Genomic DNA, 16,969 nt, shown 5'->3' on the forward strand with positions numbered 1-16,969 from the left:
AACATACGAGCTGGGTCATCACGAAAAGATGACCCATTCTTATTTATATGCCTAAAGCCCAGTTAACTAACTATGGTAAGTTTAACAAGGCAGATGAAATATGGCACTTGCGGAGGAATTATACTTTGTACAGCCTCTGTCATCGCCTTGAACCATGGATTTAAAATCACTTCTTATAGACCAGGGAGAATTTGGTGCTGGATTTAATGGGGCAAATAATATTAAATACAAAACAAGGCGCGCTTCACATTTAATATTATTGCCCCTTTAAATACAGCTGCCACAGTAAATTTCCCCACAGATGTCCTTTTCACAAATTCAGTCAGTCGCTCTCCCGCCCAAGTGTTACCTTTCTTTTGTTCTTCTTTCTCTGCCATTCTTTGCTGAGCTTTTCTAAATGCTCGGAGGTGAGTGGCAAAATCATCTACTAACCGGGTGGTAAAGTAAGGCTGCCAGTCGACTTCTTTCGACCTTACAAAAGACACAATGTTTCATTATTGCTTTCGATATCTTCAAAGTACAAATTTGCACAAATAACAAAAAAGGTAATAAAACAATATTAATGGGTTTCATTGTTCTTTATTTAAATCAAGTATTTTTCTGACACTTGGAAATAGAATCCACATTCTAACATTATCTATCTATACTGCAATTAAGGAACATACAGTAGGTACACAAAATTAATAAGAGTACACATTAATTTATGTGATATACAAAGCATGAAGCAAGTTTTCTAACCTCACTATAAATACATAAAGTAGTTTTAAATCCCTAAAACAGGGGTACTCAACATGCGGCCCTCCAACTGCTGTAGAACTACACCTCCCAGCATGCTCTGCCCGAGTTTTGCTATCACAGCACATTAAAAATATTTTAGGGCATGCTGGGATGTGTAGTCCCACAGTAACTTAAGGGCCACATGCAGAGTACCCCTGCCCTAAAGTATACTGAGAATCAGGCCACCTTGACCCTACTTGTTTAAATATTACTTGACAGGTTATAATGTTATGTACAAACCACTCATATGCTATCATGCAATTACCAAGGCTACGCATGCATGACTGTGGCTGTGCGAGGCTACCCAAGACTTTAAACCAATTAGCTTCACCAATGGTAGCAGATTATTAACATATACTTACTGGTGTGCCGGCGGTCCGGGTCCCGGCGACCAGCATACCAGCGCCAGAATCCCGACCGCCGGCATACCGACAGCTGGGTGAGCGCAAATGAGCGCCTTGCGGACTCGCTGCACTCGCCACGCTGCGGGCACGGTGGCGCGCTACGCGCGCCGCGCTGTTTATTCTCCCTCCAGGGGGGTCGTGGATCCCCAAGAGGGAGAAAAGATGTCGGTATGCTGGCAGTCGGGATTACGGCGCCGGTTTGGTGTTCGCCGGGAGCCCGGCCTACGGCAACCTGAAGACCACCCTCTAAAAAGTTATAGTTGCAAATATATGGAACAAAGATCTCTGAATTTTCTATTATAATGTAGTGTTCAGATCTTATTGCTGATACCTCCTGGTGCACTAGGGAAAATGTTTCTCTTTTTCTTGTTTAGAATAACCCCCACCCTTTTATGCATCTGGAGAATATTACTAAAAACTTCTAAAAACTTGAAAGTAAATTTAAACACCAGTGTTTAGTATAAAGTCTGTTATGATGTTGAGTGTAAATTATTAACTCAATTGATAAACCTACTGTATGAACATATATTCATTTCCTCCCAAAGAGACCTCCATTCTAATAAATCAAAGACTTGAAGAAATGAAGCAACACTATCCCTACTTAAACATCCTTTTCATGGTCAACCTGGAGGTGCTCAAATTAATAAGGACTGATTTCCCAGGCATGAAACCTGTCGGATTGGTGTATACAAAATACAAGACCTCTCTAAGGAGATGGATGGCTGACTTTCTAAGTTCTTAATGTCTGTAGTTAAAAGAGCAATGAGCCCTTAGGAGGCACGGTGCAGCTTGCTAGGAATCATCATTACTAGTGTCTGAGTTCTCAGTGAAACCTGGTCCTAAACCCTCAATAGCCTAGAACCATTAAACAACCGTCATTTTTTACATAGCTTGACTGGTAATGTCATCAAGAACTGGGGCTCGTTATCGAGGCTAGTAGGCAATTGCCCTATCTAGAGGCCTCTAGATAGGGCATTATCAATTAGGGAGACAGGGCAGGCAATCCATGTTGAATATTTAGGGGGTCTTGATAACATTTCTGGAAGACACGCCTCCTTTGCAGAAGTCGAGCTATATTCTCTTTCCAAATCATGGTATTTCTGTTTCAATCCATGTACCCCTTTAACCTTGCTTTAAAAGGTAACTAGGAAATGCTTTAAATGAATCTAGTATCAAAGGGGGTCTCTTACACTCTTGTGCATGTGTAGAGCAGTAACATACCCACACTACTATATCCTAAAGTTGGAAAAACCAAAAACATTAGCAGAAACTCTCACCCCTTAACAGGCAATTGTCCACTGATAACAGCAAGGGAGAGTAATGGGTCAGAGTGGCAAGACCGTTCTGTAGCCCCAGTATGCCAGCTAGAACATACAGATGTGTCCTCATACACCAAGCCTCAATCCGCCATGAGACACCCGGCGTGAATGAGCCGCTCGGAGTGGTGTAGTGTATAGACTCTTTCTTATACGCACTGCATATGCAGTAAAACACCACTCAGTCTGTACCAGACACAACAGACTGCAATGTTAACCGCAAAAGAAGTAGTTTTAAATATGTACAAAGTCAAAGATGAAGCACAATAGAACTTGGCATGAAAGAAAAATAAAAGCCATGGCCACTGCGTTGTAGCACTTTATATAGAGCTTCAGAGTTTTTCGCACACTGATGTACGAGTGTTGCATATCAAACGAATCCGTGCAGTCTGGTTAAGTGGTTTTGTCACATCCGGTTGTTTAATTTGTGCAACTAAGATGCACATTCTAGCGAAAGAGATGCTTAGTGCAAGACAAGATGCACGGACACCTGGCGTGTCAAGAAGGCTGTCTAGTGCGACTGCAGCAACAGTGTATGAGGACACATCTGTACGTCAACCAGACTGATTCATTGACTACATTTGCGAAGGAGCAGTTTACCGGGGTCAGAGGAGGGCCTTTCCCTCTGTATGTTTATATTCCGCTATATAAAGCAGTGTTTCCCAACCTCAGTCCTCAAGGAATACTAACAGTGCAGGTTTTACTGATATCCATGCTTGTGCACTGATGGTTACACTAAAATAACTGAGGTACTAATTAAGGCACCTGTGCTAAAGTATGGCTAGCCTTCATATCTGAACTGTTAGTGTGCCCCCTAAGTGTTTCAAATACAGGTTGAGTCTCCCTTATCCAAAATGCTTGGGACCAGAGGTATTTTGGATATGAGATTTTTCCGTATTTTGGAATAATTACATACCATAATGAGATATCATGGCGATGGGACCTAAATCTAAGCACAGAATACATTTATGTTACATATACTACTTATACACACAGCCTGAAGGTCATTTAATACAATATTTTTAATAACTTTGTGCATTAAACAAAGTTTGTGTACATTGAGCCATCAGAAAACAAAGGTTTCACTATCTCACTCAAAAAAGTCCGTATTTCGGAATATTCCGTATTTCGGAATATTTGGATATGGGATACTCAACCTGTATAAAAATAATAAAAATCAGGATAAAAGTGCTCTGGAATAGCGGGTTATCTTCATGCACAGGATGTAGGTGTCTCAAGAGCGTATTTACTTACCGGGTGGAAAACTGAACAAGTGCATTTTGAACTGTCTGCCTGATTTGAAGAAGAAATGATTCATCCTCACTGAGCGTGTAATACCAGTATTGGACGTAGTCCCTCAAGGAAAACTGTATTACCTAAAACCCATACAAAACATTTCTACATAACAGTGGTAAAGTGCAAACACAAGCACAGATTAAATAAAATAACATTAAGTTAATATGCAGCCTGTAAGTTATTTCTGGTTGTAGAAGCAGGACAGATACAGATAGACCAGGGGCAGAAATACTACAATATTAGGAGTGTACATTTGTGTCTGTTACACACCATACTGTAGGCTTGATTTTAAGATGGGAGTAAAGCAAAGAGCAAGAAAAGTTTCACCTGGACAAACCATGCTGCAATATAATGAGTACAAATACAATTATTGTATTTGCATGCAGGGAAAATACTGGCTGCCTTTGCATGCAGCCCACTAATGATGATTTTACTCTGCAAATTAGAGTTTGGACACGCCCCTCTCAAAACCTAAATCTCTCTGCCCCACCCGCACAGCTGTGGAAAGTCCACCCCCCCCCCTTCACAGGGAGACCCACCCTTTCACCAGTGGGGCGAGTCTGGCAGTGAATTATAAGGATTTGCCTTTACCTCCTTACCCTAAAAACAAACTTGAATTGCAGCTGCCTCGTGTGAGCACAGCACCTGCTTGCAATGGTGAGCATGGGCATATGGTAGTCTGACATTAAAAGATGATAACACCATGAATTGCAACGCTTCCCCCTACAGGGATGTAATGGTTTAATGAGCACAAGGACACGGTTTAATGAGCACAAGGACACGGTTTAATGAGCACCTACTTCAACACTTGCATTACCAGGTCTTGCACATGTCCACACCATACTTGCCTACTTTTAAAAAGCATTTCAGCAGGATGTGAAAGTAACGCCTATCAGCGCGGACGTGTACTGCTACATCCAAATGTAAATGAGCCCCAAGTTAGTAAGATCTACTTGTTAAAGAAAAGACACTGATATTTTACAGGATTTGTTTGTGTATTGTGTTTTACAAGAGGCTCCATATACTGTAAGGGGCCACGAGAAACCTTATTTAAAATGCATGTAGCCAAAGGAATCATTGTGCCTTATAACCAACGCAGGGAACTGGCACTGAGGATCCCATTTGAATGCATGCATCTCTGATTTATTTTTTTCCTCCCAAGAATGTAAAGAGGGGTACACACGGAGAGATGTGTGCTGAGCAATCTAGCACAGACCGCTCAGCACACATCTCTCCCCCATGCTCAGCATACAGCGCAATGTGTGCTGAGTGTGGTGGTGGGGGGGGGGGGGGGGAGCGCTCACTTCACCCAGCGGTAAGTGAGCGATCTACTAGAATGTGCCTGCATGCAGACAATCCTGAAAGCAGACAATGCGGCCAGCCAAAGTACCGGCACTATAGGACTATTCCCACTCGTGGGTGTCCAATACCAAGATTTTGCTATTTGAGGAAAAGGGGGCTTTTTTGCAGAAATTTTATATTTTAACAATCCACCCCCATAAAAAAAAAAAAAAAATTTAAACAAAATACTCCAACACCATCCACCCCCACCCAATGAAAAAACAGCATAATTATACTGTTATTTTAGCAAATACATATTTGGACTAAAGACCAAGCAGATTCCATGTATGTAAATTAGTAGACTAGCACTAAAAATGAAAAAAAGTTATAAAACAGCAGAATCCTAAACAAAAAAAACACAATTAACACAAATAAAACAAACAAACAAACAAACAAACAAACAAACAAACTAAACAAAAACTATCCTTAACAGATGGATTCAAAAATATAACAATAAAAAACAAAAATGGCCTGGTCATGTAAAGGATATGCTATTCCTAAAGACTGCAAGCCACCAACTTCCTCTATTCAGGTACACAATACCTCTACCCAATGTTATTTTTAAGTTTTTACATCCTTCCATACAGTAATTCTACTCATTGCTCTAATACAGCGGACCAGTTTGTACATACAGTGTTTCCATGAATCCACTGTTACCATAACAAAACTAGAAACACCTACTTGCTGCAAGGGCTCGTCTATCATATTGGCCCCCGTCACTCTTCTGTCAATCTTAATGGGTCTGGCTTCACGTTTCATATCCTCCAAGACCTGGAAAAATAACATAAATATTAGAAACAAATGACAACTAACCGGCAAGTTTCTTTATAGAAATGCACTGGAATTACTCTAAATTTGCCCCCAGCATCCAGATACAACAGAAAAACAGTAGCCAGTTATAAGTAGGAATGAACACCTTCTGCAACAAAAGAACAGTTACTGCCAAGTACTTTGGGTAACATCTTGTGTACAGCACATTGGGGCTGATTCAGAGATGTACGCAGTCGTATATATCTGGTCTGAGCACATGCACTGGCCGTAGTGCGTGTGCGCGACCCTTCAACAAGCAGGTGAAAGATGATTGACATCTGCGGGTGTTTGGGGCGGTGAGTGGGGCGCATGGCGGGCTGAACGGGGGCATGCCAGGAGCGTTTTCGGGGCAGTTGCATGACATCACATACAGCCGCTCAGATTAAAAATATGGTGGCGAACCGCCTGACACCATGACTCAACCTTAATTTTATGCACCCGCTATGCGCATCAAATTAAGTGTGAACGCATCTCAGGGCGGCATCACACACATGGTGGGTGGCCCCACCCTGTGCTGCCATCAGCATGTGAGGAGATGGACGCAGATATTGCTATGATCTGCCTCCATCTCTGAATAACCCCCATAATCTACATATCCCATAACAAATCCCCTTTGCCATAGAACTGCTTGGTTTGGCGTTTTGTTAATGAGAGCTGCCCTTGACTGTCAGGAGGGATGGAGGAAATAACTTATTTCGGTGATTGGCATATCGGGTGGCCCGTCACTAACTTATACCAAACACACATTACAGTGGTAGAGACTGATTGGCTCTATAAGCATCTGGGCCACAAACAAAAAACAGTCCGATTACAACTATGCAATACAATCAGAACACTATGGGATCAGAATGCACCCATTGTAGGGCCAAGCTAGCTGCACAGACGTGCTGATGGGGAGGGCATTTGTAAGGGGTAAATTTATTATTATTATTATTATTATTATTACTATTATTATCCTTTATTTATATGGCGCCACATGGTATCCGCAGAGCCCAATTACAGAGTTAACAAACAAAACATGAAGACAGTGACTTACAGTTCAATACAATATAGCTCAAGTACAGGGTATATAAACATTGCTGCGTCAGTAAACAGCACTGAAATAAGTATCAGGGTGGCAGAAACCCGAAGGATTTGGTGCCATCAAAGGGAGTACTGAAAGGATGATAGGTTAAGTAAGAGACGTAAATGCACATAAGGGAAAAGGACCCTGCTCGCGAGAGCTTACATTCTAAAGGGGGAGGGGCACACAGACAGGGGTGACACAGATGGGGTAGAAAGTGAGCATGGGCCACAGAAGGCTCAGGGTGAGAGACGGCTGGGTTTGGTAAATTTACTAAAGCTTCTAAAAATAAGATTTTACTTACCGATAAATCTATTTCTCGGAGTCCGTAGTGGATGCTGGGGTTCCTGAAAGGACCATGGGGAATAGCGGCTCCGCAGGAGACAGGGCACAAAAAGTAAAGCTTTTCCAGATCAGGTGGTGTGCACTGGCTCCTCCCCCTATGACCCTCCTCCAGACTCCAGTTAGGTACTGTGCCCGGACGAGCGTACACAATAAGGGAGGATTTTGAATCCCGGGTAAGACTCATACCAGCCACACCAATCACACCGTACAACTTGTGATCTAAACCCAGTTAACAGTATGATAACAGCGGAGCCTCTGAAAGATGGCTTCCTTCAACAATAACCCGAATTAGTTAACAATAACTATGTACAATTATTGCAGATAATCCGCACTTGGGATGGGCGCCCAGCATCCACTACGGACTCCGAGAAATAGATTTATCGGTAAGTAAAATCTTATTTTCTCTATCGTCCTAGTGGATGCTGGGGTTCCTGAAAGGACCATGGGGATTATACCAAAGCTCCCAAACGGGCGGGAGAGTGCGGATGACTCTGCAGCACCGAATGAGAGAACTCCAGGTCCTCCTTAGCCAGAGTATCAAATTTGTAAAATTTTACAAACGTGTTCTCCCCTGACCACGTAGCTGCTCGGCAAAGTTGTAATGCCGAGACACCTCGGGCAGCCGCCCAAGATGAGCCCACCTTCCTTGTGGAGTCGGCCTTTACAGATTTAGGCTGTGGCAGGCCTGCCACAGAATGTGCAAGTTGGATTGTGCTACAGATCCAACGAGCAATCGTCTGCTTAGACGCAGGAGCACCCATCTTGTTGGGTGCATACAATATAAACAACGAGTCAGATTTTCTGACTCCAGCTGTCCTTGCAATATATATTTTTAATGCTCTGACAACGTCCAGTAACTTGGAGTCCTCCAAGTCACTTGTAGCCGCAGGCACTACAATAGGCTGGTTCAGATGAAATGCTGACACCACCTTAGGGAGAAAATGCGGACGAGTCCGCAGTTCTGCCCTGTCCGAATGGAAAATCAGATATGGGCTTTTGTAAGATAAAGCTGCCAGTTCTGACACTCTCCTGGCCGAAGCCAGGGCTAGAAGCATGGTCACTTTCCATGTGAGATATTTCAAATCCACCTTCTTTAGTGGTTCAAACCAATGAGATTTTAGAAAGTCCAAAACCACATTGAGATCCCACGGTGCCACTGGAGGCACCACAGGAGGCTGTATATGTAGCACTCCCTTAACAAAGGTCTGGACTTCAGGGACTGAAGCCAATTCTTTTTGAAAGAAAATCGACAGGGCCGAAATTTGAACCTTAATAGATCCCAATTTGAGACCCATAGACAATCCTGATTGCAGGAAATGTAGGAATCGACCCAGTTGAAATTCCTCCGTCGGAGCACTCCGATCTTCGCACCACGCAACATATTTTCGCCAAATTCGGTGATAATGTTGCACGGTTACTTCCTTCCTTGCTTTAATCAAAGTAGGAATGACTTCTTCCGGCATGCCTTTTTCCTTTAGGATCCGGCGTTCAACCGCCATGCCGTCAAACGCAGCCGCGGTAAGTCTTGAAACAGACAGGGACCCTGCTGAAGCAAGTCCCTCCTTAGAGGTAGAGGCCACGGATCTTCCGTGATCATCTCTTGAAGTTCCGGGTACCAAGTCCTTCTTGGCCAATCCGGAACCACTAGTATCGTCCTTACGCCTCTTTGCCGTATAATTCTCAATACTTTTGGTATGAGAGGCAGAGGAGGAAACACATACACCGACTGGTACACCCAAGGCGTTACCAGCGCGTCCACAGCTATTGCCTGCGGATCTCTTGACCTGGCGCAATACCTGTCCAGTTTTTTGTTGAGGCGAGACGCCATCATGTCCACCATTGGTCTTTCCCAACGGGTTACCAGCAAGTGGAAGACTTCTGGATGAAGTCCCCACTCTCCCGGGTGAAGATCGTGTCTGCTGAGGAAGTCTGCTTCCCAGTTGTCCACTCCCGGGATGAACACTGCTGACAGTGCTATCACATGATTCTCTGCCCAGCGAAGAATCCTTGCAGCTTCTGCCATTGCACTCCTGCTTCTTGTGCCGCCCTGTCTGTTCACATGGGCGACTGCCGTGATGTTGTCCGACTGGATCAACACCGGTTTTCCCTGAAGCAGAGGTTCTGCCTGGCTTAGAGCATTGTATATTGCTCTTAGTTCCAGAATGTTTATGTGAAGAGACGTTTCCAGGCTCGTCCATACTCCCTGGAAGTTTCTTCCTTGTGTGACTGCTCCCCAGCCTCTCAGGCTGGCGTCCGTGGTCACCAGGATCCAATCCTGTATGCCGAATCTGCGGCCCTCCAATAGATGAGCACTCTGCAACCACCACAGAAGAGACACCCTTGTCCTTGGAGACAGGGTTATCCGCAGGTGCATCTGAAGATGCGACCCTGACCATTTGTCCAACAGATCCCTTTGGAAAATTCTTGCGTGGAATCTGCCGAATGGAATTGCTTCGTAAGAAGCCACCATTTTTCCCAGGACTCTTGTGCATTGATGTACAGACACCTTTCCTGGTTTTAGGAGGTTCCTGACAAGCTCGGATAACTCCTTGGCTTTTTCCTCCGGGAGAAAAACCTTTTTCTGAACCGTGTCCAGAATCATCCCTAGGAACAGCAGACGAGTTGTCGGCATTAACTGGGATTTTGGAATATTCAGAATCCACCCGTGCTGTTTTAGCACTTCTTGCGACAGTGCTAATCCCATCTCTAGCTGTTCTCTGGACCTTGCCCTTATTAGGAGATCGTCCAAGTATGGGATAATTAATATGCCTTTTCTTCGAAGAAGAATCATCATCTCGGCCATTACCTTTGTAAAGACCCGAGGTGCCGTGGACAATCCGAACGGCAGCGTCTGAAACTGATAGTGACAGTTTTGTACAACGAACCTGAGGTACCCCTGGTGTGAGGGGTAAATTGGAACGTGGAGATACGCATCCTTGATGTCCAAGGATACCATAAAGTCCCCCTCTTCCAGGTTCGCTATCACTGCTCTGAGTGACTCCATCTTGAACTTGAACTTCTTTATGTACAGGTTCAAGGACTTCAGATTTAGAATAGGCCTTACCGAGCCATCCGGCTTCGGTACCACAAAAAGAGTGGAATAATACCCCTTCCCTTGTTGTAGAAGAGGTACCTTGACTATCACCTGCTGAGAGTACAGCTTGTGAATGGCTTCCAAAACCGTCTCCCTTTCGGAGGGGGACGTTGGTAAAGCAGACTTCAGGAAACGGCGAGGTGGATCTGTCTCTAATTCCAACCTGTACCCCTGAGATATTATCTGCAGGATCCAGGGATCTACCTGCGAGTGAGCCCACTGCGCGCTGTAATTTTTGAGACGACCACCCACCGTCCCCGAGTCCGCTTGAGAAGCCCCAGCGTCATGCTGAGGCTTTTGTAGAAGCCGGGGAAGGCTTCTGTTCCTGGGAAGGAGCTGCCTGTTGCTGTCTCTTCCCTCGACCTCTGCCTCGTGGCAGATATGAATAGCCCTTTGCTCTCTTATTTTTAAAGGAACGAAAGGGCTGCGGTTGAAAAGTCGGTGCCTTTTTCTGTTGGGGAGTGACTTGAGGTAGAAAGGTGGATTTCCCGGCTGTAGCCGTGGCCACCAAATCTGATAGACCGACTCCAAATAACTCCTCCCTTTTATACGGCAAAACTTCCATATGTCGTTTTGAATCCGCATCGCCTGTCCACTGTCGCGTCCATAAAGCTCTTCTGGCCGAAATGGACATAGCACTTACCCGTGATGCCAGTGTGCAGATATCCCTCTGTGCATCACGCATATAAAGAAATGCATCCTTTATTTGTTCTAACGACAGTAAAATATTGTCCCTGTCCAGGGTATCAATATTTTCAATCAGGGACTCTGACCAAACTACCCCAGCACTGCACATCCAGGCAGTCGCTATAGCTGGTCGTAGTATAACACCTGCATGTGTGTATATACTTTTTTGGATATTTTCCATCCTCCTATCTGATGGATCTTTAAGTGCGGCCGTCTCAGGAGAGGGTAACGCCACTTGTTTAGATAAGCGTGTTAGCGCCTTGTCCACCCTAGGAGGTGTTTCCCAGCGCTCCCTAACCTCTGGCGGGAAAGGGTATAATGCCAATAATTTCTTTGAAATTATCAGCTTTTTATCAGGGGCAACCCACGCTTCATTACACACGTCATTTAATTCTTCTGATTCAGGAAAAACTATAGGTAGTTTTTTCACACCCCACATAATACCCTGTTTAGTGGTACCTGTAGTATCAGCTAAATGTAACGCCTCCTTCATTGCCAAAATCATATAACGTGTGGCCCTACTGGAAAATACGGTTGATTCGTCACCGTCACCACTGGAGTCAGTGCCTGTGTCTGGGTCTGTGTCGACCGACTGAGGCAAAGGGCGTTTCACAGCCCCTGACGGTGTTTGAGTCGCCTGGACAGGCACTAATTGATTGTCCGGCCGTCTCATGTCGTCAAACGACTGCTTTAGCGTGTTGACACTATCCCGTAGTTCCATAAATAAAGGCATCCATTCTGGTGTCGACTCCCTAGGGGGTGACATCCTCATATTTGGCAATTGCTCCGCCTCCACACCAATATCGTCCTCATACATGTCGACACACACGTACCGACACACAGCAGACACACAGGGAATGCTCCTAACGAAGACAGGACCCACTAGCCCTTTGGGGAGACAGAGGGAGAGTTTGCCAGCACACACCAAAAGCGCTATATATAACAGGGATAGCCTTATAATAAGTGCTCCCTTATAGCTGCTTTATATATATCAAAATATCGCCATAAATTTGCCCCCCCTCTCTGTTTTACCCTGTTTCTGTAGTGCAGTGCAGGGGAGAGACCTGGGAGCCGTCCTGACCAGCGGAGCTGTGAGAGGAAATGGCGCCGTGTGCTGAGGAGATAGGCCCCGCCCCTTTTCCGGCGGGCTCGTCTCCCGCTATTTAGTGAATCCAGGCAGGGGTTAAATATCTCCATATAGCCTCTGGGGGCTATATGTGAGGTATTTTTAGCCTTTATATAGGTTACATTTGCCTCCCAGGGCGCCCCCCCCCAGCGCCCTGCACCCTCAGTGACTGCGTGTGAAGTGTGCTGAGAGGAAAATGGCGCACAGCTGCAGTGCTGTGCGCTACCTTTAGAAGACTGCAGGAGTCTTCAGCCGCCGATTCTGGACCTCTTCTGACTTCAGCATCTGCAAGGGGGCCGGCGGCGCGGCTCCGGTGACCATCCAGGCTGTACCTGTGATCGTCCCTCTGGAGCTGATGTCCAGTAGCCAAGAAGCCAATCCATCCTGCACGCAGGTGAGTTCACTTCTTCTCCCCTCAGTCCCTCGTTGCAGTGATCCTGTTGCCAGCAGGAATCACTGTAAAATAAAAAACCTAAGCTAAACTTTCTCTAAGCAGCTCTTTATGAGAGCCACCTAGAATTGCACCCTTCTCGGCCGGGCACAAAAATCTAACTGGAGTCTAGAGGAGGGTCATAGGGGGAGGAGCCAGTGCACACCACCTGATCTGGAAAAGCTTTACTTTTTGTGCCCTGTCTCCTGCGGAGCCGCTATTCCCCATGGTCCTTTCAGGAACCCCAGCATCCACTAGGACGATAGAGAAACAGAGAATTGGTGATGTTGCCAATAGCACCCAATCCGATGATTTCTATAATTTCTCTATTGCCTTTTAGAAAATGACAGACAGCATCTGATTGGTTGCTATGAGCAACATCACCAATTCTCTGTTTTAGAAGCTTTAGTAAATTTACCCCTAAGTCTGTTTTAGCACCATGCTGGATCACATTAAGGGGGACATGTACCAAGCAGCGATAAAAGTGGAGAAGTGAGCCAGTGGAGAAGTTGCACATGGCACCCTAATCAGCATTGACGTAACATTTATAATTTGCATACTATAAAAGTATACAGAGCAGCTCATTGGTTGCCATGGGCAACTTCTCCACTTTCATCACTGGTTAGTATATATCCAACTAAATCTTGTGATTGTACAGGATGGGCCGGGGTCACACATTATATAAGTGCCAATTCGCTCAGATTTACCATGCTAATAATGTCTGAGGACAGGCATTATTTTGTGATCAGCACTCATCAGGAGAAAAGACACGATGGGAAAAGTGGTTTTACAGGGAGAAACAAGTGTACCCCCTTCCCAAAGAAAGCATAAAGAGAGATAAAGGTGAATAATATGAAACGTATTAAGAAAGTACCACCATACAGTGCAGTTATAAACTTATATGAAAGGATCATTTATATACAATAAATAAAAAGAAAAAAGTCTTACCATTACATAATATAAACATAACATAAAGCAATTAATAAACTAAGAATAAAAATAGGGCTTTAATTACCTACAGGTAAATCCTTTTCTCGTAGTCCGTAGGGGATACTGGGAATCCATTTAGTACCATGGGGTATAGACGGGTCCACTAGGAGCCATGGGCACTATAGAAGTTTGATTAGGTGTGCTGGCTCCTCCCTCTATGCCCCTCCTACCAGACTCAGTCTAGGAAACTGTGCCCGAGGAGATGGACATACTTTGAGAGAAGGATATAGAAAAGGAAAGTGGTGAGAATTCGAACGAGCACAACCATAACAAGAGAAAAGCCATGCTAACCAAAACTTGTAAACAGGAACAGCAACAGCTGAACCAAACAATGTAACTTAACCAAGTAACAGGAAGGAAGAACGAAGCACCGGGCGGGATCCCAGTATCCCCTACGGACTACGAGAAAAGGATTTATCGGTAGGTAATTAAAATCCTATTTTCTCTTACGTCCTAAGGGATACTGGGAATCCATTGATTACCATGGGGAAGTACCAAAGCTCCCAAACCGGGTGGGAGAGTGCTGAGGTATCTGCAGAACTGACTGGCCAAACTGAAGGCCCTCAGAGGCCAAGGTATCAAACTTGTAAAACTTTGCAAACGTGTTCGAACCTGACCAAGTAGCTGCTCAGCAGAGCTGTAATGCCGAGACACCCTGGGCAGCCACCCAAGAGGAACCCACCGACCTAGTCGAGTGGGCCTGTACAGATTTTGTAATTAGCAAGCCTGCTGTGGAATAAGCATGCTGGATAGTGAGCCTGATCCAGCGAGCAATTGACTGCTTTATAGCAGGACACCCTATCTTATTGGCATCGTATAAAACGAACAGCGAGTCCGATTTCCTGTAACCAGCAGTTACCTGTACATATACATTCAAAGCCCTTACAACGTCTAAGGACTTTGAAGTAGCAGAGACGTCCGTAACAACCGGAACCCCAATAGGTTGGTTGATATGAAACGCGGACACCACCTTAGGAAGAAATTGCTGACGAGTCCTGAGTTCAGCTCTGTCCTCATGGAAAATCAAGTAGGGGCTCTTGCAAGACAACGCTCCCAGTTCCAACACGCATCTTGTTGAAGCCAAGGCCAATAGTGTGACAGTCTTCCCCGTAAGGTACTTTACGTCTACCTCCTGGAATGGTTCAAACCAGTCCGATTGGAGGAACTGCAGCACCAAATTGAGATGCCATGGTGCTGTGGGAGGCACGAAGGGAGGTTGGATGTGCAGAACACCGTTTAAGAAGGTCTGGACCTCCGGGAGAGAAGCCAATTGTTTCTGAAAGAAAATAGACAAGGCCGAAATCTGTACTTTTATGGAGCCTAGACATAGGCCCACATCCACTCCCGACTGCAGAAAAAGCAGGAAACGTCCCAGATGAAATTCCACCGCAGAGTATTGTCTGCTCTCACACCAAGAAACAAATTTCTTCCAGATACGATGGTAATGTTTAGACGTTAACCCCTTCCTGGCTTGGATCATAGTCGGGATGACCTTGTCAGGAATCACTCTCCTGGCTAGTATCAGCCGTTCAACTTCCATGCCGTTAAACGTAGCCGCGGTAAGTCTTGATAGACTAACGGGCCCCGTTGCAGATGATCCTCGCGAAGAGGCAGAAGCCACAGATCTTCGATCAGCATCTCGAGAAGATCCGCATACCAGGTCCTTCATGGCCAGTCCAGAGCAATGAGGATTGCTTGAACCTTTTCCCTTTTTATTCTTTTTAGAATTCGTTGGACCAGAGGAAGTGGAGGAAACATGTACACCAGCTGGTAGACCCACGGAGTTGTCAGGGCGTCTATTGCAAGGAACAAAAGATCTGGTGTACCTGCACTGCTGTAGTATTTGAGTATTGATTAATTGTAAGTGACCAACATATAAACAATTAGGTTGAATAATTCATCAATAATTAAATGGTGTTGGCGGTGCTCCCCAGAGGAAATGATAAATATCATACAGGGTTTTTGTGCCTGGGAAAGAGGCCGCGGCAACAAAGAAGAAAACCTCTTTTTTGGGGGCACTCGTTTGATAATACAAAAAATATAATTTTTTTATATTGTTTAAAATATATTATTTTAATTTAATCAGTTTAAAAATATATGTATGTGGGATATTAACCCAATCTGCTACACCCCTTAATAGAGTTTGCAGAGACAGAGACAAAGTGGTGCAAATTACTAAAAAATTTTTTAAACAAAGTTAATTGACCACTGGTTACTTGGTAAGTATCTAATAATTCACAAGGTACAAGTATTATTTTTTGAAATGTTTCTTTTACCTTTAAATCCAGGACAGCAGTAGATATCTTGTGTCCATGGCTCAATAATTTGTAGCAAAGAAGATAATTGGTGAAAATATTTGCTCTGTACCTAACAGGTGAATGTGCCTAGTAGGTGAATATGAACATCTGTAGCATGATGGGATTCCAAGTGGAAATAGTTTCTCCCACCCTGTCGGGCATAATAATTTACCCAGGGAAACAGATATATATATAGGGCATTTAGTCCGTTTGAAAAAACACACTTATTTCTAAGAGAAGTAGAATCAGTGTCGGTTTTTCCACTGACTTCTGCTGCCTTCCCATGTGCGGATGATTCCACAGTGAATGGGAGGTGAGAGAGTCGAGCGGCCGGCGATGATGTGAAGAAAGAAGGCGGCGTTTACTACTGTTGTGGGCTGCGGGTCGGGTAATCCCTGGTAACCTTACGTCATTGCAGGGGAACGAGACCCGCTGCTCCTCAATGAGAGCACACCAGAATACCTGTTCGTAGAAAGTGTGTTGGCTTGTGGAGCGTGCAGCACTGGTGAACAAGCCCTGCCCCTAGGGTGAAACGTACGTTCAACAGACGTCAAAGTGACGTCACAAGGAGTTTCCGTGCAAGAGAACACGGCTCCGTTCCCGGGCACCAGGAGAAACACACGCTGACCAGCCGCAGCGCTGCTGCACGCTCCACAAGCCAACACACTTTCTACGAACAGGTATTCTGGTGTGCTCTCATTGAGGAGCAGCGGGTCTCGTTCCCCTGCAATGACGTAAGGTTACCAGGGATTACCCGACCCGCAGCCCACAACAGTAGTAAACGCCGCCTTCTTTCTTCACATCAGCGCCGGCCGCTCGACTCTCTCACCTCCCATTCACTGTGGAATCATCCGCACATGGGAAGGCAGCAGAAGTCAGTGGAAAAACCGACACTGATTCTACTTCTCTTAGAAATAAGTGTGTTTTTTCAAACGGACTAAATGCCCTATATATATATCTGTTTCCCTGGGTAAATTATTATGCCCGACAGGG

The 16,969-nt window shown here is 45.0% G+C and overlaps 1 protein-coding gene across 3 annotated transcripts in view; it reads right to left on the minus strand.

The window, feature by feature from the left end:
* Positions 1-16,969, minus strand: part of SNX13 (sorting nexin 13) — a 266,302-nt gene that overhangs the window by 118,643 nt on the left and 130,690 nt on the right. For all 3 annotated transcript variants that reach the window (XM_063921738.1, XM_063921739.1, XM_063921741.1), the window contains 3 exons: positions 5,816-5,905; positions 3,752-3,873; positions 350-471 (listed from right to left, as the gene is read on the minus strand). In XM_063921738.1, coding sequence (XP_063777808.1) covers positions 350-471; positions 3,752-3,873; positions 5,816-5,905 — 334 coding nt within the window. The remainder of the gene's footprint in view (positions 1-349; positions 472-3,751; positions 3,874-5,815; positions 5,906-16,969) is intronic.

The sequence above is a fragment of the Pseudophryne corroboree genome, chromosome 5 (genome assembly GCF_028390025.1).
Source record: "Pseudophryne corroboree isolate aPseCor3 chromosome 5, aPseCor3.hap2, whole genome shotgun sequence".
Taxonomy (NCBI): domain Eukaryota; kingdom Metazoa; phylum Chordata; class Amphibia; order Anura; family Myobatrachidae; genus Pseudophryne; species Pseudophryne corroboree.